The 22,347-nt window shown below is 37.0% G+C and overlaps 3 protein-coding genes across 4 annotated transcripts; 1 reads left to right on the forward strand and 2 right to left on the reverse strand.

The window, feature by feature from the left end:
• Positions 1–888: 888 nt before the first annotated feature.
• LOC137741655 (proteasome activator subunit 4) lies at positions 889–13,482 on the reverse strand. Its single transcript, XM_068481349.2, has 35 exons — positions 13,062–13,482; positions 12,710–12,812; positions 12,500–12,612; positions 11,924–12,046; positions 11,528–11,629; positions 11,273–11,438; positions 10,893–11,009; positions 10,712–10,779; positions 10,494–10,595; positions 10,189–10,405; positions 9,603–9,836; positions 9,391–9,518; positions 9,191–9,308; positions 8,882–9,100; positions 8,649–8,804; positions 8,446–8,522; positions 8,137–8,345; positions 7,719–7,935; positions 7,535–7,614; positions 7,325–7,442; positions 7,048–7,218; positions 6,258–6,426; positions 6,141–6,184; positions 5,990–6,032; positions 5,753–5,898; positions 5,410–5,504; positions 4,395–5,293; positions 3,387–3,668; positions 3,201–3,296; positions 2,877–3,055; positions 2,666–2,747; positions 2,263–2,387; positions 1,681–1,773; positions 1,237–1,390; positions 889–1,149 (listed from the first exon to the last, which is right to left on the reverse strand). Exons 1-35 carry the CDS (start codon positions 13,220–13,222, stop codon positions 1,108–1,110), a joined length of 5,448 nt encoding a protein of 1,815 aa, XP_068337450.2. The 5' UTR covers positions 13,223–13,482; the 3' UTR covers positions 889–1,107.
• A 3,377-nt stretch (positions 13,483–16,859) lies between these two features.
• LOC137741946 (THO complex subunit 3) lies at positions 16,860–21,687 on the reverse strand. Of its 2 annotated transcripts, none has more exons than XM_068481649.2 (11): positions 21,447–21,687; positions 21,232–21,327; positions 20,996–21,125; positions 20,816–20,907; positions 20,593–20,661; positions 19,929–19,986; positions 19,742–19,841; positions 19,395–19,481; positions 19,175–19,253; positions 18,759–18,891; positions 16,860–18,671 (listed from the first exon to the last, which is right to left on the reverse strand). In XM_068481649.2, exons 1-11 carry the CDS (start codon positions 21,519–21,521, stop codon positions 18,634–18,636), a joined length of 957 nt encoding a protein of 318 aa, XP_068337750.2. In that variant the 5' UTR covers positions 21,522–21,687; the 3' UTR covers positions 16,860–18,633. The 2 variants fall into 2 exon arrangements, with proteins under 2 accessions (XP_068337750.2, XP_088536015.1); XM_088679889.1 differs by having other exon boundaries at positions 18,341–18,671; positions 19,742–19,835; positions 21,447–21,648.
• Positions 17,040–17,708, forward strand: LOC137741947 (RNA polymerase II elongation factor). Its single transcript, XM_068481651.2, has one exon. It carries the CDS (start codon positions 17,040–17,042, stop codon positions 17,706–17,708), a length of 669 nt encoding a protein of 222 aa, XP_068337752.2.
• Positions 21,688–22,347: the final 660 nt, after the last annotated feature.

The following is a 22,347-nucleotide window of genomic DNA, read 5'->3' on the forward strand; positions in this document are numbered from 1 at the left end:
GACCCTTAAGTCCTTATAGCTGCTTCTCACATCCTCCTCTTCGTTTCTGCGACGGCCTCCTCTTCGACCTGCTTCTCCAAACCCTAGCTGCATCTCCCCCTAAACCCCTGTGCACAATGCGATTGGGTATTTTTGATTGGGTTTGGTGTCGGGTTCTACTCTGCTTATCTTGTCGCCGATACGGTCAGTGTTCTTCACCTGAAGGAAGAAGAGCTACGTCTCATGGATTGATTAAGCACTCCGCGTTCATCAGTTAATCTCACTCTGGATTTGAGAAGAATACCTTTGAGGAGGAGGTTTGAAGTCGAACATGAGCGATAAACAAGGAAGAGGAAGAGGCGGTTGAAGACGCTGACGAAAAGAAGGAAAAGAAGATCGAGGGCGATAGCCTAGTTTTTCGATAATCTTGTCTAACTTCACTAATCATTTTCCATGAACGGAACAGATAGTGCGGTTGATTGCCTGGTCGCACCAACAAGACGTGAAAAAGAAGCTATCGGACATGGAGATAGACCCCGACACCTACGAGAGATTTTTCAATGTAACCAACACACGAAATGGTACATCGCATGTTACTATACAAATGATGGAATATGTGTGTTAAAAAAGTTAATAACTTAAAAAGTAAAATTTTCCACCACTCGCATAAAAACACGTGGTATACCATCCGTGTTCTTGTCACAATCAAAATTTTCTCCAACACCCACAAACCCTTTTCCAGCTTGAGGAAGAAAACGGAGAGGAATCCGAAGGTGGGAATTGTAAAACGGAGCTAAAATAATACAACTCAGATATCATCCCGTCGGATTTACAATTTGATGACCTGATGATTCCGATGGTCTCTAAAGATAGACTGAATTAAATTTCTCCGGCAGTGATAAATAATGATAATACAAGGCTTATTATATAGAATTTATGGTAAAAGAAATTATCAAAAAAAATTATAGTTCACTGCTGCCAGTACTAAGCCCGGATAAAGAAGGAGAGAGGGCGTCAGGTAGTCGACAGCTACCACTCCGTTTTTACGTTGAATCCCTATGTTTGCTTACTTTCAATCAATTGCTGTACAACTATATGGTTTCTCTTTCCTATGAATTACATGGTGAATCATGCAAAATACGACGATGAAGACGACGTATCAGCCAGAACCTGCATATATGAATTGAAGAAAGTTAGAAAACCCGAACTGATGAATAAATATTTGAATGTAAGGTTTAGATTGGCCAGCACACAAACCTCAAGTTGCTCTTCAGTAAATGAATCTTTCTGAATATTCCATGTATCAGCATGGGTACGTCGAAACTCTGCAACTGCTTTTGTAACCGTAGATTTCACCGGCGATGGCTCTCCACTAAAACGAGCGAGTAAAGTGACATGTTCCGGCAACCAACTGAGAAAACAATGGAAATTGGAAATTGGTGTGAGATGAGACATTCAAACATTCATCTCCCGGGATAATTAAGATCAAAGAAGTCATGAAATGCTCACTTCCTCCACTACAACATGCCAACATGAATAAATTTGAGCTTGTCATACTTGACAAGAAGGAAAGGGGTCGGTGTTCTTAAATACATTTGAGCTTGTCATAGTTAACGCTGCTAAAACCCAACCTATTAGTGCGATTGTTTGAGCAACCGTGAATAATTACAAGATCAGTTGCCTATATCGGACATGACGTACCTGGGCATATCATAAGGGGCTGACAACACAGAAGCCACCAAAGCAAGTACAGCACCGTGAATAGAAGCTATGGACTGGCTCGAGCTCAACGTTCTGCATTCATAAACAATAAAAGCATATGAGTTCAGGATTAATATAAATTCTGAAATCATATATGAGATGCTTAGTTGCGGTTCTGGACATAAAAAACATAAAATTGCCTCAAGTATGTATGACAGCATAACATTTATCAATGAATACGTGTAGTATTGTATATTAAAAATATGATGTGCATATTTGACTTCAAAAGAGCTTCTAACATGCTATTTGCACATCAAAAGTAGCTTCTTAGGCTGCTGATGTAAAAGTGTATGCTGGAATGTGGGAAGCTACTTTGCAGTGCAAAGAAAATTTCCTTGTCTAAATCATTTTCAACCCATGAAGACGTTTTGTTTCCAGAAAAACAACAAAAACTTGATGCGAGACCAGCAAATTGTAGGAATGAACGAGTGAATGTGGAACATGGATAAACAATACACATATTCGAATCCTTTTAAAGAAAGGACATTGTATAACCAAAGAGAACAAAAGCAAGGGGAGTACCTCTGCTTTCTCTTCCTCTGAAGAGTAGTAGCTTTGGTATAAGCTTTATCGCGAAAGTCTTTAGCAAGATCTTCATCCCCACCCTTCATTAGGCCTGCTAAAACTGCAGCAGCATGCTCTCTTACCTGAGATATAAATTATAAGTTAAAAATATAAAATCTACCTCACGTTGAAAATCTAATACCCAAAAGAGTGAGACTCTCAAAATATCAGTGCATCAATGTTTAATGACCATCCTTAAGAAACACCTAAATTCAGTTTTCCTCTGCTTTCCAGATCAGAAGCTTTAAAGTATGTGTGTTGATAGATCTACATTCTATATACGAAAGAAAATGTTCAAATGAAAGGAAACATTAAGTCATCGAATAATGAACTATGTTATTATCTTGAACCAGAAACTTGCCTCAACTTGGTTGTCTAAAAGTAGATTTTCAACAGTTCTCCAAATTTGCTGCTTCTCCGCACTTGAGAGGACAAAAGTGTGCCTGTTGTTTAAGAAGATACAAATAATAATAGTACTTTCTTAGTCTACATGCTAGAATCAATATCATATGTTCTGCAGACTGAAACCAGAGGCTCGTAACAGAACAGGAGATGTAAAACATGTAATATACCTATACATAAAAGTTCGCAGATATGTGAGTGTTGCAGATCTGATTCGCCAGTTAGAGTCATTGGCAGAAGAAAGAATCACAGATACAGCCTCCTGGAGATGAGGTCCCCAGAAAATTCTCCACTTCAGCAATTCAAAAGCTGCTTTTGCTAAGGTTGACAGATCTTTACTTGAAGTTTCCTTTGGAAAAAGAAAAACACCAAAATCATTATTCAGATATAAAGATAATTTCTAGCGCCATTACATTAAAATAGAACCATCCAGTAGATTGTTACAAATTGCAATATCAAACCCCTCCTCAAAAGAGAACTTCAATTTCACATACCTGTAAGGATATAACAGGAGAAAGAAGTCCCACAATTACATCCAGAAGATATGAAACTCGGCCAGACTTCAAAGATGAGATGATAAAATGGAAAAGCTTCACAAAATATGAAAATTACAAATCGATCAGTCCAAAACTTTACAAGAATAAAAAGATACTAACAAATATAATGTAAACAAATAGTACCGTCTCCATCCACTTGACATCATCCTGTGAATCACCATTTGAATTCCCATTCTCAGAACTAATATTTGTTGCGGTATCCAAACTGTCAGACTGGGAAGTATTCTGAATACTCATCAGCACTTCAGATGCTCGCTCTTTCAGAAACTGAACCCAACTTTTCCCATCAAATTTGTTGGCAACATCTCTTTTTTCGCCCTCAAGTGAATGCTCATGATTAAATGACTCATAAAGCTGGATGTTAGAGCACACCACTGAAAGAGTAACACCTAAAGCTTCTCTTACCTGTCCCACAGAAAATATTCCTCAGAACTTATATTTAAAATAAATGATAAGGTTTGAAATCCCAATGAAAATGCATAACAGGGATAGAGAGAGAAAATAAAGGTTGGTTCCTTCTTTCAAATAATGATGTTATATTACGAGATCAAAAACAAAAGTTATTAGGACAATAATGACACACAAGAGAGATCATTTTGCAATAGTTTAGATAAATGAGTAACATGGTATTTATACAACCTCCTACAATGATCACTAATCTTCATCACAATGTCAGAATCTCTTACGTTCATGTATCTAATTGGACAAGACGAGAGAATGATGCATTTATAAACAGAAGTCGTGTGATAGTGCCATTCTAAAACGAATGAGTGATTAAAAGTAAATTTAATCAATCTTTTGAAGTATCACCATCCTAGCCCGTAATTTCTTATGAGAAAGCATCTGAAGACTACCTAACCAATAATTTCTTATGAGAAAAGCACTGTTAAGTTCTCCCATAATATCTATTTTATCCATCTGTTCTGCAAAATAAAAAGGATAGTTCTATTCACACACCCATTGTTACCTCCCACACCCTTGTTAATTTTGGGCCATTGATCTTCTTCAATTCATTCAATCATACAGTCGAAAATTGAGAGGGTGCATGAGAATTGAGAAGTAAAAATGGGTGTGTGGATAGCACTACCCAATAAAAACAGTAAAAGGCATGTACAGAGTGAAAAGGCTTACTTGGGCAGATGAATGGCACATGCTACCAAGCAGCTCTTCCAGAAGTCTATGATGGAGCTGTACTTCAGTTGATGGCATTGTCTGTGGAGATAATTCTATAAGTGCAGCTGAAAGAAAAGCATAGCGCTTGGCAACTACAGTAGTGGTTACAGTTCCAGGTAAAGGTGTGACCAAACAATCCAATACTGGTTGCCTCAAAAGAGGAACTCTTGTTCCATGCTTCCCTTTCCCAGTAACAGCGTAACGTATACAGGCTGCCCACTCAGGTATTGACTCTACCGATTGTGATAAGATTATATTCTGCAACTGGGCCAAAATCCAAGTATCCCATGCTACTAAAATACCGTCAACATCAGAATGCAATATTCCAGCCAATGCTTCAGCAGCAACACACTGCTTAGACCTCTCCTTGGCATTTGCAAACTCCTCTAATGAGCTTTTAAGTGCCAATAGAACAGGCATGCCACATTCCTGTATTAGCCGCTTGAAAATTCTAGCAAAGTTCGAGTAAAATGTGTCACTCCCTAATAAAGAGATCCAAGTAGGAGTGCGTGGCCATGAAGCAGAAAAATCAAAATAAAATCGGGTGATTGATTTGTCTGCGAGGCTCTGAAAAGAACTTCCATGATTGCCTCTGGAAGATGCGCTTTCAGTATCAGTAACAATATGAACATGAGAAAGACTGTTCAAGGTCTCATTGAAAAAACCATCTTCCTGAAATATTTGGGTTAATTCTCCTTCAAGGGATGACTTTCTACTTCCTTGCACATTCCCAGAGGGGAGAGTCTGTTCCCCAGCAGATAGTTTATAAGGTGATTCTTTTAACAGTGTATTTAGTGCAGAAATTGCAAGTATCCTTGTCTGAGGAAGCTGACTTTTTAAATTCTTTAAGAAGTGACCTGGAAAGGCAAATATAAAGAATTTAGAATTTCACTAAAAAAAGGTAACCTGACAAACAAGATTAGTGCAAAAAAGAAAAGGGTCAACCCATGAGTCAATAAAATCATGAACCCACCGGCAGTTTCACTCAAAATTTTTGAGGAGGAAGTTGGGTCATTCCTAGATGACATTGCCAACAAGAGTAGAACCCTATTAGCCATCAGATTGTACCTGAAAAAATATAAAGAAAAAGATTTTAACAATTAACCTTATGGATTTCAATGCCTACGCATTTAAAGCTTCAAGATATGTAAAGTTCGCTTCAAAGAGAAATCTTCACAAAACACCAACCGCTCAGGTATACTTTCACAGTTTTAGCGTTCAAGGGATGCACCAGAAACTTCAAAGATTATAATAGGAGAAAGTCAAAATAGTTTTTCCAACCTAAAAGAAAAGGTACAATATATTTAGTTACTTACCTCCAATGCAAGCCAGTAGAATCAAAACTCATAGAAGTGATCTGAGAAACCAAATCTGCAAAATCTGGTGCTTCTGTATTATTGCCTGATGCCCTGAAAATGCTTCTAGATACTCCAGCAAAGTGAATGTTGTATTTGACAAAAAGCTGCTAGCACAAAATTTATTTTGTTTATGACAAGCACAAAGATTATTTCAGACAACATGAAAATCACATGAATAGCTTTATCAACTTTTACCTCATTGATTGCTTTCTGGGATTTCAGTGATTCATGATGAGAGCTTCAAGAAGAAGAAAGACACATCAGAATTCAGTCTATAACTTCATAAAGAGGAATGCCAAACCCAGCTCGCAACAGATATTGCTACATATATGAAAATTAGCATTACCTTGAAAGAATTCCAAGAATGCACGAAGAGAACGCCTTTGGGTCCTGGAATGACAGAAACATATCAGAAAATCTCATTTTCCAAAATCAGTTGGAGCAATTTGTGTTGAACGACTACCATTGTCAAATGCTTGAGAACTGTCTGTGAGGCAAGGACTGCACATGAACCTAGCACCATATATTCTGGTGACTTGGGATTCCGTAAGTTCTCTGTTAGAGAAAGGACGCACTTTGAAATCATAGATGGCCATCTCTTTATCATCTTTAAAAGAGATTTCCCAGCAAGTCTGGACACCATGTAAAATTTTTAAATAAGATATGGTAACGCAGAATTGCGACATTGGAAACCACTAAGAATCATTGAATAAAAAGTCTGGACACCATGTAAAATTTTTAAATAAGATATGGTAACGCGGAATTGCAACATTGGAAACCACTAAGATCATTGAAAAAAGTCAGTGCCATAAAGAATCAAGGAACAAGAGGTAAAATTTACCAGTTTGAATAAGTGGTAAAACTAAAACAAGATAACAATGAAGCAAAAGAAAAGGGAATAGTTATTCTCCACTTGCAAACAAACCAAGACAAAAGTTGACATGTGATCACATCAATTTCATTCCATATAAGTACGCTGATTCAATATCAGATACAGATGCAGACATGGTAGGGTCCATTTTCTTAAGAAACTATATACGGATGGGAAGTGTTATTGGTACTCCAAAAATCTCATTCTACACTCCTCACAAGTGTATTTTTCTTTCCTAATATAGTAAGTTTGGAGTGTAGAATAAGATTTTTGGAGCGCTAATAACAATTCCCTATATGGATAACCTGATGTGCATTTTGAGTGAACAGTTTATTTGCTACGGCTTCATTATAAAGTAAGGACAAGAAGATTAGAGACTCACAAACGAACAGTTTCATAGCTATGCAATGAGAGATTGAGAAGATTATCCACCAAAAGATTCACATGGTCTGGTGGACCAAAATTCCCATTAGTACGGTATATATGATAAGATGATTGTGATGATCTCCATGTACTGTGCATAAATGCCTTGTCAATGAGTGCCCACCGCGGCCTGGCACAGAAAACATAATCAGGGTCAAATTCTGAGATAGATATGAATATTCAATGTGACAAAAAGGAGATTCTTTTTGGATAATAAGATCCAGCAAAACTCTAACCTTCTCTTCCCCTTCGAATGAGCAGAATTTATAAAGTTTACTGAAGGTTCTACAATGGCAGCAGATTCTAGTTTCCATGCCTGCCGGTGATTTGACCACTCATCATACTCCAAACTTCCTGCATATAAGGTAAAGAAATTGATGATGAGAAAGAGCATACCCCAAAAGAAGGGGTCGGGATGAGTATTGTCTAGAGTCAATGTCGATTACCATAGTTTCCTAAAGCATCCATAATACGAATAATGAGTATCAACAGGATGCTATCATCTGATTTCTTCTCTAGTATGTATCTGCACAATGCACAGAGATAAATAAAAAATAAAAAGATTCAGTAAATCAATCTGCACAGAAGAAATGGATGATATCCACAGGAACATTCCAATGTAGACATTACTTGCAGGCTGCATGTATAATGTCAGCAGCTTTTTCTCGCAATTTAGTGGTACCAACAGTTGAACCTGTTGCTCCGGCTATTAGAAAAGCAGCATGATTTGGATGTTCAAGGGTCCCATTCCTTGAGGATGGGGCGAAGTCAGGCAGGCAAGACAAAACACCTTGCAATGAAGAATCTATACGCAGAAGAGTCACTTTCAAGTGCTCTTTCTCATCTCCTGGGTTGAAAATGGCATGTATTAGACAATACAGCTTCACTTCCATGCATATCAAAAGGCACTCACATAGAAGTATATGTGCAGGCCATACATCGTTGCATATCAGTTTGATTACTACATACACTAGATCTCACTCCTGATAACAATATCTCCCTTCACTACTATATCTTCCCAAGGAATAACACCATAAAAACAAATTACCTGGATCTGAGTGGATTTTAGTTTCACATATTCTCGAAAGATCATCCAAAGCCATCCGAAAATGACAGTCCAAAAGTTCATTTGCAGATTCAACTTCTTCGACACTTGGGATATGCCACTTGGGGGCCGCCAATGGTTTATCATTGGAATAATCTTTGGTGTTGATCCATTCCTCTAATGCAGCAGCATTTGGATGATGCAAAACACACCTAGAAGAAAAATAAATATTTTATTTTTTTTCCTTTGGCAGACAGATTTCAAGTGTATATTCACAGAGAAATATGAAGCTAGCAAGAAAAGTTAATATACTTGTACTGATCAATAGGATAATAAAGAACCAGGCTTCCAAGGAGAGATCGAAGAAGATGATCACCAGCTCCATTGACCTGTCAAAAAATAAAATAAAAATCATTCAGATCATTGAACAATGCCAGAGAGCATCACATTTTGAGACAAATGTAAAGGAAGAAACTGCTGATCGTGAGGAACAATAGCCATCAAAGTTACAAGACCTTCCAAGAAGGGGACTCAAAAGCTGAAAGTATAGCCTCTTTGAAGTGATCCTTGTAGCGCAGAAGTGCAGGACCTCCATAACTTATGGCAACTGATAATACTTTTAATTGATAGTCGATTGCTGTTTCAAGAGCTGGAGAAATTGTTGGCTTAACCTGGAATGAAAATAATTCATAATAAAAACCTAGAAGCACAGAAGCATACAGCTTAAACCATTCACAACAGAAAGTACCTTAGTTGAAACAGAAGCGCCACATATTCCTCTACCTCCAAATCCTGTAGCTGGTGTTCCTTCCAAAGAAGAAATAACAGACAATAAAATTGGCTTGACAAGTTGAGTAACTGCTTCTTCTGGGTTGGAATGAACACATGCGCAACAAAGCAGTCCAACCTCTGCAATTGCCCCTGGAAGAATATTTGTCTTCACAAACTTGGAGATCTTCTTCAAAGCCTGCCAGTGATTTGAGGAGAGTTTACAACATGTCGTGACGAAAAGTTAACCATTAAAACACATTGATTATTATGTCAAAACCAGAGAAACCTGATTATAGAGAGGTTGTGAAAGTCTCCCGAGCAAGATTTCAAGCATGCAATAGTAGTAAGGACCATCCTCAACTAGAAAAGTTCCTGACGCTGCCGATGAATGTAGGCCTTCATTCCTGCAGCATCAGTAACCAATTACTCTGACTATAAATAAGTAATAAACTATACAAGTGAAGCAACAGAGAATACATTACTTACGTAACACTGCTTGGTTCCAGGTGTAAGAGTAAGGAAAATAGGCGACACAAGAACTCATCTAACCATTCAGAAAACCGAATCATTGGCATGACAGATAGCTCATCAATATTATCATCCAATGAAGACATCTGCGACATAAGTAAATTAGTAAGACTGTTTATGCACAACCTACAGGCATATTATCAATGTTTGTTAGGGGATTGAGTGCTTACATTGGAAAATATAGAGCCAATTAATTGCATTGTTGCCAAGGTTTTAGGAGGATCATTGGCATCCATACCAAGTAATGCATTAGATAGTGAAACCATCAAAAGCTCAATGAATTCATCACCATTACCAGGATCAACTGATTTTACTGCAGAATCTGATAGGGACGTGAGGAACAATGAACGCCCAACAAATGCTACCGACGTCACTGCAATCTGCAACTGGTGGGTGGCAGTCATCTGACTAGACAAAAAAAGTTGGTAAAGGAGAAGTTAATTCAATGAAAGAACACCATTTACAGGAGCACACATTTCCTATTATATCCTCTAAAGTGCATGCAGTTATAGAAAAGAACACTATGTTTTGTAAGCCTCTAAGTTGAGTAGAAGCCTTCATAAAGGACAATCAAGAAAACATTTTCTAGAAATAGTTTTCCCAACACTTACCAGAAAGAAGAAAATAAATTCCAAAGAAAATTCTTTCCAATAAACTTTTCCAGCAGAAATATTCCCTAAAATTCTATTCTAAAGCCACAAATTGCCTGTATTCGGTAGTTCTAGAATAAAGACAAAAAAAATCAATATGACTGACCGTCTCCAAGGCCATTTGGAAGCGAGATGCGACAAAAGGAAGGACCAAAGTAGGCTCCACATAAGACAAAATCGATGTTGCAGCAGCAACTGTTTCAGAAAGATGTTCATTCTTGCTATATTGACCACGATCAATTAACTTAAGCACCACCCTGACAAAGAAATTCCTTTCTGATCTTCCTAGGTACTGTTCATCCTGTCTATCTTTATCAATGCTCCTGTAATAAGAGTAATTTAGTGGAAAGAGGACAAAATAGGCCCAAGCATACAAAGAAAATATGTCATATCATGTAGACAGATTCTTACAGTTGTTCATGCTGTAAGCGTTTCCGGAATGAAATTACCAAATAGAGCAAAAAGCGTTCTAATGCATAAGTCCAGCGACCACCATTAGAAGGGTGGTAATATCTACAAAAACGAACACCGGTAAAAACTCAATAACAGATGCTCAGAACAAGCGACATGCTATTAAACAACATAACAGAGAAAAAGAGAATTAAAACTGAGTATTTGAGTATACAAACTGTTCTAAGAGGTTGACCAATTTTTCAAAATGCTCCTGTGCTGAGCTACCAGGCCTTAGCAAATAGACCTGCAATTTCAGTCATAATATCTCTCACTCTACTATCAAGGAAGCATTTATATAGAGACAAAAATCATTTACAATGCAAAATGTTGCGCATGGCACATAAATTATAAACTCACAATGGTCTTTGCGATGGCCTTTGCTGGGGTAACTGTCTTATTGGAGAACAAGAATCTTGTGTATCTTGGAACATCCACAGAAAATGGATATGATCCACTTCCATTTGCCACAGGAACCTTAACATAAAAGATAAAAACATTGAAACTTTTATTATATTCAATACACTTATAACAAGTTTACTACCATTACAAGCCAAGTCACAGTATAATTATCAATAATAGTATAGCATACATCGGTCAAGATTTAGTTGTATTTCGATTACAACAAGCTTTGGAAAATAGCAAATCATGTTCAGCAACAAAATTCAAACATCAAGGAAAATGCAAGTAACCTAACTCTACACAAATTCAAAGTTGCCTTGATGGGCTTACTCACTCACCTCAAACATATTTAAGTATCTGGTGAAAAGTGCAGGCAGGTAACACTCCCAATCAATCAACTTGTAGTTCTTTACAACACGAGCTATAACAGCTGCCCATTGACTGTTCCAAAATTGGCAATTGGGTATCGAGTCCCAGAGGTGGAAAAACTCTTTAATCCAATCGCTGTAAAACCAAGAATACAAGGTGACTTCCATGACAATCATGTTGAAAACAATAAAGGAACAAGAATATGAGATACATGTGCTCCTTACTGCGAAAAGAAGTCCTGGTTGTCCAAGTTTGTAGGAAGAAACAGTCTAACAAACCCAGAACCCTCGAAGGATGAATTATGCCAGGGATTTTCCAATAAAGATCTGCACAATTTGTTTCATTAAACAAATAGAAACAACAATGAGGGAATGAATGGAACAATTGTAATCACCTATCATGCGGTTCTATTTAAAAGTGAATGTGCACACGCGTGTGTATCTATCTATATAAATGAAAACAGAAACAAAAAAGAAACTGAAAAAAATAAATGCAAATGTGACTTGGATCATGCGGTACAGTATTTTAATCCTTTTGACTGATGAAATATCAACAGTGTCAAACATCCTAGAAATCATGCACCCCAGTCCCACAAGGGAAAAGGGCCTCAAAGTACTTACCTAAACTCGGACCATATCTCAAAGGCAGAACCTGGTGGGAAGAACTTCCGGCAAGACCGAACAAGAGAAGTAGTAGCCTCAAAATGTCGTTGTCTCAATCTCCAGCCTTCTGGACCTGTATTCCTGTAAAATGTATCAATATATGAAGTTCTTCAAAAGCTATCTATGCTATACCAATTTAATTGAGAAGTTAGTAATCAAGCCAAATATTTCAAAAGAAACAATAATATGAACTATACAGCTTCATTAAAGCCATATCCAGGTTAAACACCGCATAAGATTAAGCATGTGAAGTCAGATTGGTTATCATCTTCCTTCAAGTCATTGGCTTCATTATTTAAGAACACCTTTTCTTTCAAATCCATAGTTCGATTGCATTCACAAGGAATCGTGAACTTATGTACATAAATTTGTTCTGTCTAGAAAAAGATGGTCATATCTTAAATATTTCTATGTACCGAGGTTGCACCCCTTTGCAGCTATAATAAATTTACTTATGACTACAGAACAAGCAATAAATTAATTAGCTATGAAAGAAAAAGGCAGTACGTTTGAAGGTGAATATATAAGACTCACCTAGTGAAATGTGTATGGATCAATGTTTCGTACAAAGGCCGCCATTTTAATTTCAAAGACAACTTCTTTCGATGCTTATTGAGTAGTTTCACTAGGATGTTTCCCCATCTAACCTATCAATACAAATCGAACCCACATTTAAGAAATACTGGCGACAAGCATGTCATCGAAAAATGAATTAAAGGAAAATTCAGCTATGCAAAGTATTACCTGGGCATAAAGCTTATTTTGCGATACATAAAACAATTCCAATCCAAATTCAACAAGAACAGTTACATCTTCCAAGGATACTTCACTTTTCGCCTTGAGGAAACTGCATCACAAATTACACATCCAACTTCGATATGGTTTAAGTGCAGCAACACTAACACATTCATTGCTTCCAAAGCTCGAGTATATTATTTAAATGATGAACACAAGTAATTCGGATTTCAAATTTAACAAAACCCCAGTTCGAATAGCAGAATTTAACACAAACCCAATTCCAAAATAACAAAATATTTAGAAACCCAATAATTTGAACAAAAATGGAGAGGAAAGATAGTGAATTGGGTGAGCTCACAGGTCGATAACAGAAACCCATTTGAGAGTGGCATAGACGGATTCAGGATCGTCGTGTTTGTACGAGTTCTTGACGGAGGAGACGACCCAAGAGAAGGACTCCTTCTCCTTCTTCGACTCCTCGGCCACCGGAGGCGGCAGCCATGCATTGTAGAGATGCATAGTTTGCAGGATTTGCTCTGTGAATTGGTGATCCAGAAGAGAAAGGGAATGGATTTGAGAGTGAGTTTGTGGGGATTTATAGTGAAAGCATTCGAAGACTTTGGGTTCAGCCTGCCTTTCTGAACAAGAAAGTTGGGAAATTGAGAGAGAGAGTTGAGGGAGACGGATTGGGGTTTTCTTTCTGGCTTGTGTGAAAGATGAAGGAGGGGGGTGACTGACTGGCTACCGGGGACTGGTTTTTTTGTTCACTTACGTGCTTTGTAAATATTTTCCACTCATCGTTTTATATTGTTGAGATTAACATAACTCTTAATTTTATCATTTTGGTAATTTTATAAAAAAAATTCTGGTAAACAATGACCAAAATGATAAAAGTACCTTAATTTAATCAACAATGGTCTGAAATGATTTGACAAAAATTAAGGATATTTTTGTCTTTTTCTCCTTATTTAATAGAAATTTTTAATGAAATTACTAAAATAATCGATGGTGAACAAATTAAAAACTAATTCTATCGATTTTTCGGATATCAAAGTAAAGAGTTACCAATCACGAAGACCATTTTAGTGAAGAAAAAAAAAACCTTTGCTTCATGAGGTTTCTGTACCTAAATCTCATCCTTGAGTCCCATCCGAACGCACAAATATTTTATTTTAAACTTTGGACAAGATTTGTGTTTTCTAAAAGGGAAACCTAAATCTCCAATGGAATACGAACAATGGTATATTTTCCATTAATAGTTATTACATTACTCAATATTCCAACCATATATGATAGAATATTCACTTTTTTGGAATAATTTTAAAAGAAACAATTATATTTAAAATATAAAATAATGGACCGTGGATAGATGGAAGAAAGGTAATATTCTAATTTCCGACTTTTGAGACATTTTATGACTCAATTTTTTATCATTGGGCATATTGAACGGTTCATTTTGATTCAAATAATTAGCGGCTCGTTTCAAAATACTTTTAAAAAGATTAAAAGTGCATTTGATGAAATTGATTTTGGCACCAAAAGCCTTTAAGGGGTTTTTTTTTTTTTTTTTCAAAAAAAAAAAGTACCATATATATGCTTCTTACAATAAGCACTTAAGTATTTTCCAAGATCACTTGAATTTTTATTAAAGATTGATTTAAAAACATTTTCATTAAAAACGCTTTCAATTATTTTAAATCATTTTCTAACGAGCCCTAGGACTCATGGAAATCAATAGTTAAAAAGAGATGATATTGATTTGTAAAAGTATCGCATATGTTTGCTCAACAAGTTTTTATCCTTTTAATATAGGGAACTTTAACGAAAGCTCCGGTATTGTTCACTTTAACGAAAAATCATATTTTTATACTAAATAGTCAATCTTGATACTATTCACTTTACCCTTTATTTTGTTCTTATCGTTAAAACTCAAAATTTTCAAACTTTTTTTATTAGTTTTCCTTTTAATCTATTGGGGCAATTTTTTCTTATTCAGAATATTCTTGCTCAGAGTCTTTAAAAGAAGTGACGTGGATTGTATAAACGTCATCTCACATATGCTTGCTCAATAAGTTTTCATCTTTTTTGTTTTTTTGGGGGGCAATTAGTCTTTTTGTTGAGAATAATTTTGTGCACTACAATTGAGTGATGATGATTATGACCTGATCTAGCTGTTACACGAAATTTAAAAATAAATTAAATTAAATTGATGAAATTAACATTCAAATCAAATACAACGTCTTAAAAGAGGACATCCTGAATGAAATCAGGGAAAACCTCATTTCATACTAAGGCACTTCTATCAGTAAGTGCGGACTTTGGTACCCAATTTTAATATTTAAACTCATTGGATGACGGATAATATGGTAGTAATTTTTGTACCGCTTAAGAGTGTTGGGCAAAAATGTTTTCTTCTGTTGTTCGTATGATGCAAGCAAAAATGCTCTTGGCATAATAAAGTGTGTTTAGCTTACTAAATGGACGATGGATTTCAATGGCCAAATTGCAAGCCACGCTCAAGGTAATAAAAATAACGGCCTGGATTTAATTTATCAATAGATTTGTGAACCCATTAAACCCGCCAAAGAAATCACCCACTGCCATCAGTAGCAGAGCCAATATAAGGTCATTGGCTGCTTATGTTCGCAATAACTTCATAGCCCCAATGTATATTTATATAATATTTGTATACGACTAATATACACAACTGCATCAAACTAAAAAAAAAAAAAAAGTCAAAAACACTAAATTACAACGTGCTACTTTTTTTGTGCAACCCTATGTATAGTTATTATAGTATTCTTGTTTCTTTGTTTTGTCATTTTTACTATTTCTTGTGTGCGACTCTATGTCTATAACAAGTGTTCGATAAATTGCCTCACTCGACACACTTCGGTAGAAATCGACAAAATACGACATAACTCGCCAAATACCCACTAAGAGATCGACACAATTATCTAATAAATGTTTTTGACCAAAATTATGACCCCACTATTCTCAAATTCTGGTTCTGTCATTGACTGTTACTACTGGATTTTCCCCCCCCACAAGTAGCAGATATGTCATGGCCGCCTTCAACCCACCCTTGGTAGATCCGCGTGCCTAATGTGTTTTTCGGCCTTAGACCATCTCCAAAGGAAATGTCAAATTATAAGAGTCAAATTACACAACTGCATCAAACTAAAATAAAATAAAAAAGAGTCAAAAACACTAAATTACAACGTGCTACTTCTTTTGTGCAACCCTATGTATAGTTATTATAGTATTCTTGTTTCTTTGTTTTGTCATTTTTACTATTTCTTGTGTGCGACTCTATGTTTATAACAAGTGTTCGATAAATTGCCTCACTCGACACATTTCGGTAGAAATCGACAAAATACGACATAACTCGCCAAGTACCCACTAAGAGATCGACACAATTATCTAATAAACGTTTTTGACCAAAATTATGATCCCACTGTTCTCAAATTCTGGTTCTGTCACTAACTGTCACTACTAGATTTTTCCCCCCACAGGTAGCAGATATGCCATGGCCACCTTCAACCCACCCTTGGTAGATCCGCATGCCTAATGTGTTTTTCGGCCTTAGACCATCTCCAAAGTAAATGTCAAATTACAATTGATGGCTAATGTGACAATTTGAAGCCTTATGTCAAATTTTGTAGTTCTCCAACCAAATTGTCAAATATTATTTTATTATTTAAATAGAACTTTAAATGATTGTAATTATTAAAAAAATGTTGAAACAAAATTTTTATTTGTTGAAATGTTAGTGGAACAAGGGACCCAGTATTAAAATGAATTAAAAATAAATTTGACATCAAATTACTAAGTCTTCAAATCCAATCAGCAAATAATATTTCGAATAAAGAGACTTTTGATGTTAAATATGTACAATGACATTCTACCTAAGATTTTGACATCTCTCTTTTAGAGATGCTCTTAATTCCTACCAATCAGATGGACCCAATATATTAGACCCAAGCTACTATCTAAAGCCCATCAGAGACTGAGAAAATGTGACCGTTGAGAGAATAAAATAAACGGCCAGAAAATGGGACCGTTTGGAGAAAAAGTTACCGTTGCCGGCTGACCCTCATGGCTCTCAGGCTCTTCCCAACAAATATAAATACCTCGGAATCCTTCATCTCCCTCCACCAAAAGCAATCGATACTAATCATCTCTCTCACTTACTCGCTCTCTCTCACTGCAAATTCTCAAGCTTTCTCTCTCTAAATTTCAATTACTTTGTTAAAATCTCACTTTCTGCATTTTGTTTTTCTGCAATTTCATTTTTTTATCTTTCGAGCTTCCATTTTTAAGCATTTCTTTACCAATGGCCGGAATGAAAGATGCCCACATTGTCGAAATCCCGGTAGACGAAGAGCATCAGCATAAGCTCTCGTCCGCCATGACCATCATTTCCGCAAACCAACACCACCCGCTAATGGAAATCTCTGAATCCCCCGGCCATCTCTTGCTCCTCAAGCTCTGGCGAAGGGAAGAAGACCTTTTCGCCAGGCGCATTGCCGGAAAGGAGTCCAGAATGGACTCCATCCGCCGCGAAATCTTTCAGCTCTGCTGCTTTTTCTTGATCTTTCATGGGTTCTTCACCACCATCCTGTTCACTTCTTCGGTTAACAAATCCGAAGACCACGTCTGTCATAAATGGTGGATTCCCAGCGTTTTGTCGCCCTCGACCTCTTTTGTGTTTGTGTTTTTGGTGCAGGTGAATCTTTGGAGGTACTGGAAGGTGTGGAACCAGTTGCAGAGGGCGAAGAGCGAGAACAGAGCTCTCACTAGGTCTATTCAAGAGCTGAGGATGAAGGGGGCGAGCTTCGATTTGTCAAAGGGGCCGCAGATCGGGAAGAGGATGAAGAGCTCGAGCGTTGAGATCAAATGGAAGCCACTGACTTGGTGCTCTCAATATCTCATTACCATCTGCCTTGTTTGCTTTGCAGGTTTGATGTTTCCTGTTTCGAAATTCATGCTCTGCGGATTCTGAAGATGTGAGCTTGGAGGTGTTTGCTAAGCTGAGAATGGTAGCATTCAAGATGTAGCAGAAGCAGAAAGGGAAAGACAGGCGGCAGAAAGCGATCCTTCAGACCAGCCAGCCAGCGGAGATCAACACAACTGACCTCAGATGGGTTCTTCCATCAATCTCCTGGCAATTGCTCAACTCTTTCCGTCAAGCACTCACCAGTGATCTGATCGGAGTCTTCATTCAACAATTGGGAAGCCTGCAGAAAGCAATCCTTCGAACCAGACAACCAGCGGAGCTGAACACAATTGAATTCAGCCGGTCACTTTTTCCGTCAACCAGTCACCGATGATCTGATCGAAGTCTTCATTCAACGCTTGGGAAGCCTATCAGATATCTATAATGGTATTCCAAATGTTTTGCTGCTGCAAAATCATCCTCTCTTCAATGTCCAAAAGGGGGATGAAGCATCTTTGGTCCGATTACTAGCCAGACTCATTCGAACAACCAAATTATACTCCCTCTTCGGCTACAGATCATTCGAGATGAAAGAGCGGAAACAGACATTTTATCTCCACACTACTTCTGAAGCCTATTGCACTCACTCAAACAACGAAATTATACGAAATTATACTCTCCTCTCTTTGTAGACGCGATTCAATGTTAACTTCTCATAATTCATTCAATACAGCAATACAATTGTGTCATACTACAAGCACTTTTTATCGAGAATAAAATTGTAAATTTATCTCGCGCGATACTTGTTTTCAACAATATGAAAGTTTAGAATCAAATACATTTACTTGAGAAAGTCCGCACGGAGCCTTGTCTTGAAAATAGAACTGTCAGCATAGTCGTTCTTTTGGACGTAATGTAAGTTCAGAACCACAACAGTCGCGTCACATGCACAAGACTGCTCCATTTACAAGCCAAAAGAGAAGCGCAAAGCTTAGGTTGCACTTTTGAAGCCAAATATCCTAAAAACACCTGCAACAAATTAAGGTAACCAAACACGCATCAGTTAAATGTGCCTTGCGTGTATGAATGAGCTTAGTGGAAGAAGAAACGGCAAACCTTCATCAGTTTGGTATTTGTTCTTGTCATCTCCAGCATATGCAAGTAGATTGGATTTGGGATTCCACTCAACGCTGTTCATGGCAGCCCTACATGGAATTTGATGCACTGTCCGGCCGGTTTGCACATTTGACTGTTTTATACAGCAGCAATATCATCATTACTACTATTTTCAGGTCGGCGTAATAAAAGATGGATTTCATAGGAATGACCTAGCTACATTATTTAATAAAAGAAAGTACTTCACAGAACATATATATCTTAGTTAAAAAAACAAAGATAAAATGGGCTAAGCTAGAAAACAAAGTCACTGTACAGTGAACAGACGGTAGCCCTTGTAACCAGACATCCACCGGCAGGGAGAATGTACTTGGAAAGATAAAAGCCAGGAGTGGTAAGCCACATAAGGCACTTACTATATCAATGAATAAGTCTTCACTGGCAGACGCAAGATACTCTCCAGTGTGGTTGAAGCTTATTGTCCTCACAGGCGATCTGAGAAAGGTACGTAAAGAGGTTGTTCAAGGACTAGGGATGCTTATGATTAAAGTCTACCTGACAAACTAGTTATCCAATAACTGCAGAGTTAGCAGAAATATAATTGAACTGTACAGGAATATACATGGTTGAACTTACTCAAGTTTTGGAAATGTTTTCACACAGAGCATCTCTGAGATATCCCACAGGCTCACCAAGGAATCAGCACTCCCAACAGCAAAATATCTGTCAAGGTACAAAGAGCATTAGAAAGAGTACAAGGCAAGCAGGTCTTCCTGTGACAGCGTCACGAGAATATTTTGGAAAAAAAATTAAATATAACTAAATAAATTGAGCATATAACCCTTTTTTATAGTGATTGGATCGAAGATGGTGGAGTTCAATAGGCAGCACCAACTAATATAGCAAGTTAATAGCCCAGATGACATCAAAAAGCGTTTTTCTCTCTTAAATAATTTAAAAGATAATACATCTTTGTAGCAAACCTTCCAATTGGGTCAATGGCAATGCAATAACACCCAGCTGTATGAGCCATGAGAGTGTCGACTGGTTTAAGAGATGGGTATGCTAGTACTTCAACTGTACCTGAGTAAAAGAATATATAATAAAATATCCATTCCAAGTTCCAACATATAGAAAGAAAAGAGATTACTTAAAGACAGTTTTTCTCACCGTTTCCAGTCGTCAAGAAGAAAATTTCACTTGTTGTGCTCCAAGCAATTTCATTAACCTGGAAACTTAGAAGACTGTCCAATAAGTATTTGAGGTGCAGAGACAGATGCTATAAACAGGATTAGGGGGTATCCCTTGTACTAGGATGAAGCAATAGGCGGAAGGATCACATAAATGGTTTACAGATAAGTTACACATGTTTTCACAACTATGAATCAGTCATACTACTTAGTGGCTCTACTGCTAAAAAAATCATTGAAAACATAATCATGTGGATACAGAATAGTAAAGTCAAATTTTTTGAAAAAATTAAAAAGCACCAATGTTCAATGAAAAAGAAAGAATTTGGGTTGACAATTTCTGAATTTCATAAATTTAACGACTTCAACACCACCATGAAAATAGAGGAGATATGATTAACATCAAATGTGTGGAGAAATCGATCTTGTGATTTGTGTTCTACAACCATAAGCTCTTAAGGTCAGTGTCTAACGTTACATATGAAGATCATACAGAAATTGAATGACTTCTCAAGATTAAGCACCATTAAGCATCACAGTTTTTTTTGAAAAGCCTCATGCTGATGAGACGATATAGCTAAGCATCATACACGAAATGTGAAATAGAAGGGGGAACGGGTAAAAGTATCCCCTTTGATAATTACCTCATAATTGAACTTTCGCTTGTGAATTGGCTTAAACTTCCGAACATCCAAAATTGTTAGTTCATCATCCTACATTTGAACAACGGGCAAAAATACAGCTTAAGAACAGCAATAAATAGCTATTAGCTACTGATACCCACCACTCAGAATTCCACAGAATGAAGTTACTGAACCAGAAACTGCACAAAACCCGTGGAACGAGGTTTGGAACAACTCAACTTACCCTATTACCAACGGCGATGTGCGTCCCATCAGGTTTATAGGTGATGTTAATGTTCTCCCCACTAAGTTCTGCTAGCTGTGCACATTTTCCACCTGAAGCACCCACATAGAGATAACATCAAATTCCCATCTTTGTACCTAAAAAACGAAAAAATAAAAACTTGAAAGAGCAATGACTCACTCCGAGCATCCCAAAGACGAACCGTCTTGTCCCCAGAGGCAGTGGCAATTAAATCAGCATGCTTAGGGTCCCAACACAGCTGATCCACACTATCTGTGTGCCCCTTCAATTCAATATCTTTAGCCTTACCCTGTAACATATATAAATAGATATACATAAACATAAATATAACTCAGATAAAACCTATGAATTTATTGGAAATTTGAATAAATTAACTGGAAAGAGCTGAGCTTTACATGTCCATGGGGCTCAACGTGCCAAACCCTAGCAGTTTGATCAACAGAACCCGACGCGAGCTTCGTCCCCGTGCAGTTCCAAGCCACAGAATGCACCTTATCAACGAAGAAACGAACAAATTTAGCAAATTGAAAACGGAAGCAAGATATTTAGGTTTTGTGGAGATTGCGATTGGATTACGAAATTTAAAGAGAGAGGGGAAGAGAGAGAGAACTTTCTTCTTGTGGCCCTGGTACTCTCTGCTACTGAGATTCTTAAAGGGTATTGCGGGTTCCTCCGTTTCTGCCATTGTTGGCGAGCTTCAAGGTCTAAATGTTTACTTTCGCTGTTACCAGTAGCGGGTAGAGAAATCAGTCCCTCCAAATTATTTGGTTTCATTCGGTTCGATTTTTTTTCCAAATCGAAATTTTGGTTCGGTTTGGTTAAATTTTTTTTAGGTTTTTTCGGTTTGATTTTCTTTTGCTCAGTTTCGACTTGTTTTCGGTTTTTTTTTTTTTTTTAATTTTATAAAAATTAATCTATTTTTAATATGAAATTTAGAAAAGAGACTTGCACTGGTAGACTAATAATAAGAAAATAGAGAAAGTGGAAAAATAGTTGTACATATACAAAATCATATAAACCAATTAAATTTTACCAGCAACCTCAATTGCAAAGAAAAATTATAACTGTATCCATTCCAAAAGCAAACAAATAAAAAAGATCTTATAAGTTCCAACGCCTTCCAAAATTTTCTTCTACAACCAATGGAATATTCTCTCTAATTGAACCAAATATGTTGTTTGAAAAAGCCTTAGGCTTAGTTTCAAACTTGGCTACAAAGTTTTACAAAAGAAACATAATGGGCATACATCCATAAAGTGTAAAGGATTCAATTTCCGAACTTCAAAAACCGAAACCGAACCAATAAGGTTTGGTTCTGTTTGGTTTTCCTTTTTCGGTTCGGTTTTTTCGATTTTCGGGTTTTTGGTTTCGGTTCGGTTAATAGTACGGTTTTTTTTTTTCGATTTTTTGAACCCATCCCTACCTCCAATTACATGAAAGAGGCTCATCTTACCTTCTTTTTCATTTTTTATACAACGACATTTACACTAAGAATGTTGACGAAAAAAAAT

This window comes from Pyrus communis, chromosome 11 (assembly GCF_041283825.1).
Source record: "Pyrus communis isolate YQ-2024b chromosome 11, ASM4128382v1, whole genome shotgun sequence".
NCBI classification, from domain to species: domain Eukaryota; kingdom Viridiplantae; phylum Streptophyta; class Magnoliopsida; order Rosales; family Rosaceae; genus Pyrus; species Pyrus communis.

What these genes read in the sequence shown, in the direction of transcription:
- LOC137741946 (XM_068481649.2), bottom strand. Translation starts at nt 21,521, where the DNA reads ATGGCAGAAACGGAGGAACCCGCAATACCCTTTAAGAATCTCAGTAGC. An exon ending in AGCGAAAGTTCAATTATGAG is followed by an intron (nt 19,987 to 20,592) that starts GTAATTATCAAA and finishes CTAAGTTTCCAG; the next exon opens with GTTAATGAAATTGCTTGGAG. An exon ending in AAAACATTTCCAAAACTTGA is followed by an intron (nt 19,254 to 19,394) that starts GTAAGTTCAACC and finishes TACCTTTCTCAG; the next exon opens with ATCGCCTGTGAGGACAATAA.
- LOC137741655 (XM_068481349.2), bottom strand. Translation starts at nt 13,222, where the DNA reads ATGCATCTCTACAATGCATGGCTGCCGCCTCCGGTGGCCGAGGAGTCG. An exon ending in TTGGCTCTATATTTTCCAAT is followed by an intron (nt 9,519 to 9,602) that starts GTAAGCACTCAA and finishes CTTATGTCGCAG; the next exon opens with ATGTCTTCATTGGATGATAA. An exon ending in GCGCTTCTGTTTCAACTAAG is followed by an intron (nt 8,805 to 8,881) that starts GTACTTTCTGTT and finishes TTTTCATTCCAG; the next exon opens with GTTAAGCCAACAATTTCTCC.
- LOC137741947 (XM_068481651.2), top strand. Translation starts at nt 17,040, where the DNA reads ATGGCCGGAATGAAAGATGCCCACATTGTCGAAATCCCGGTAGACGAA.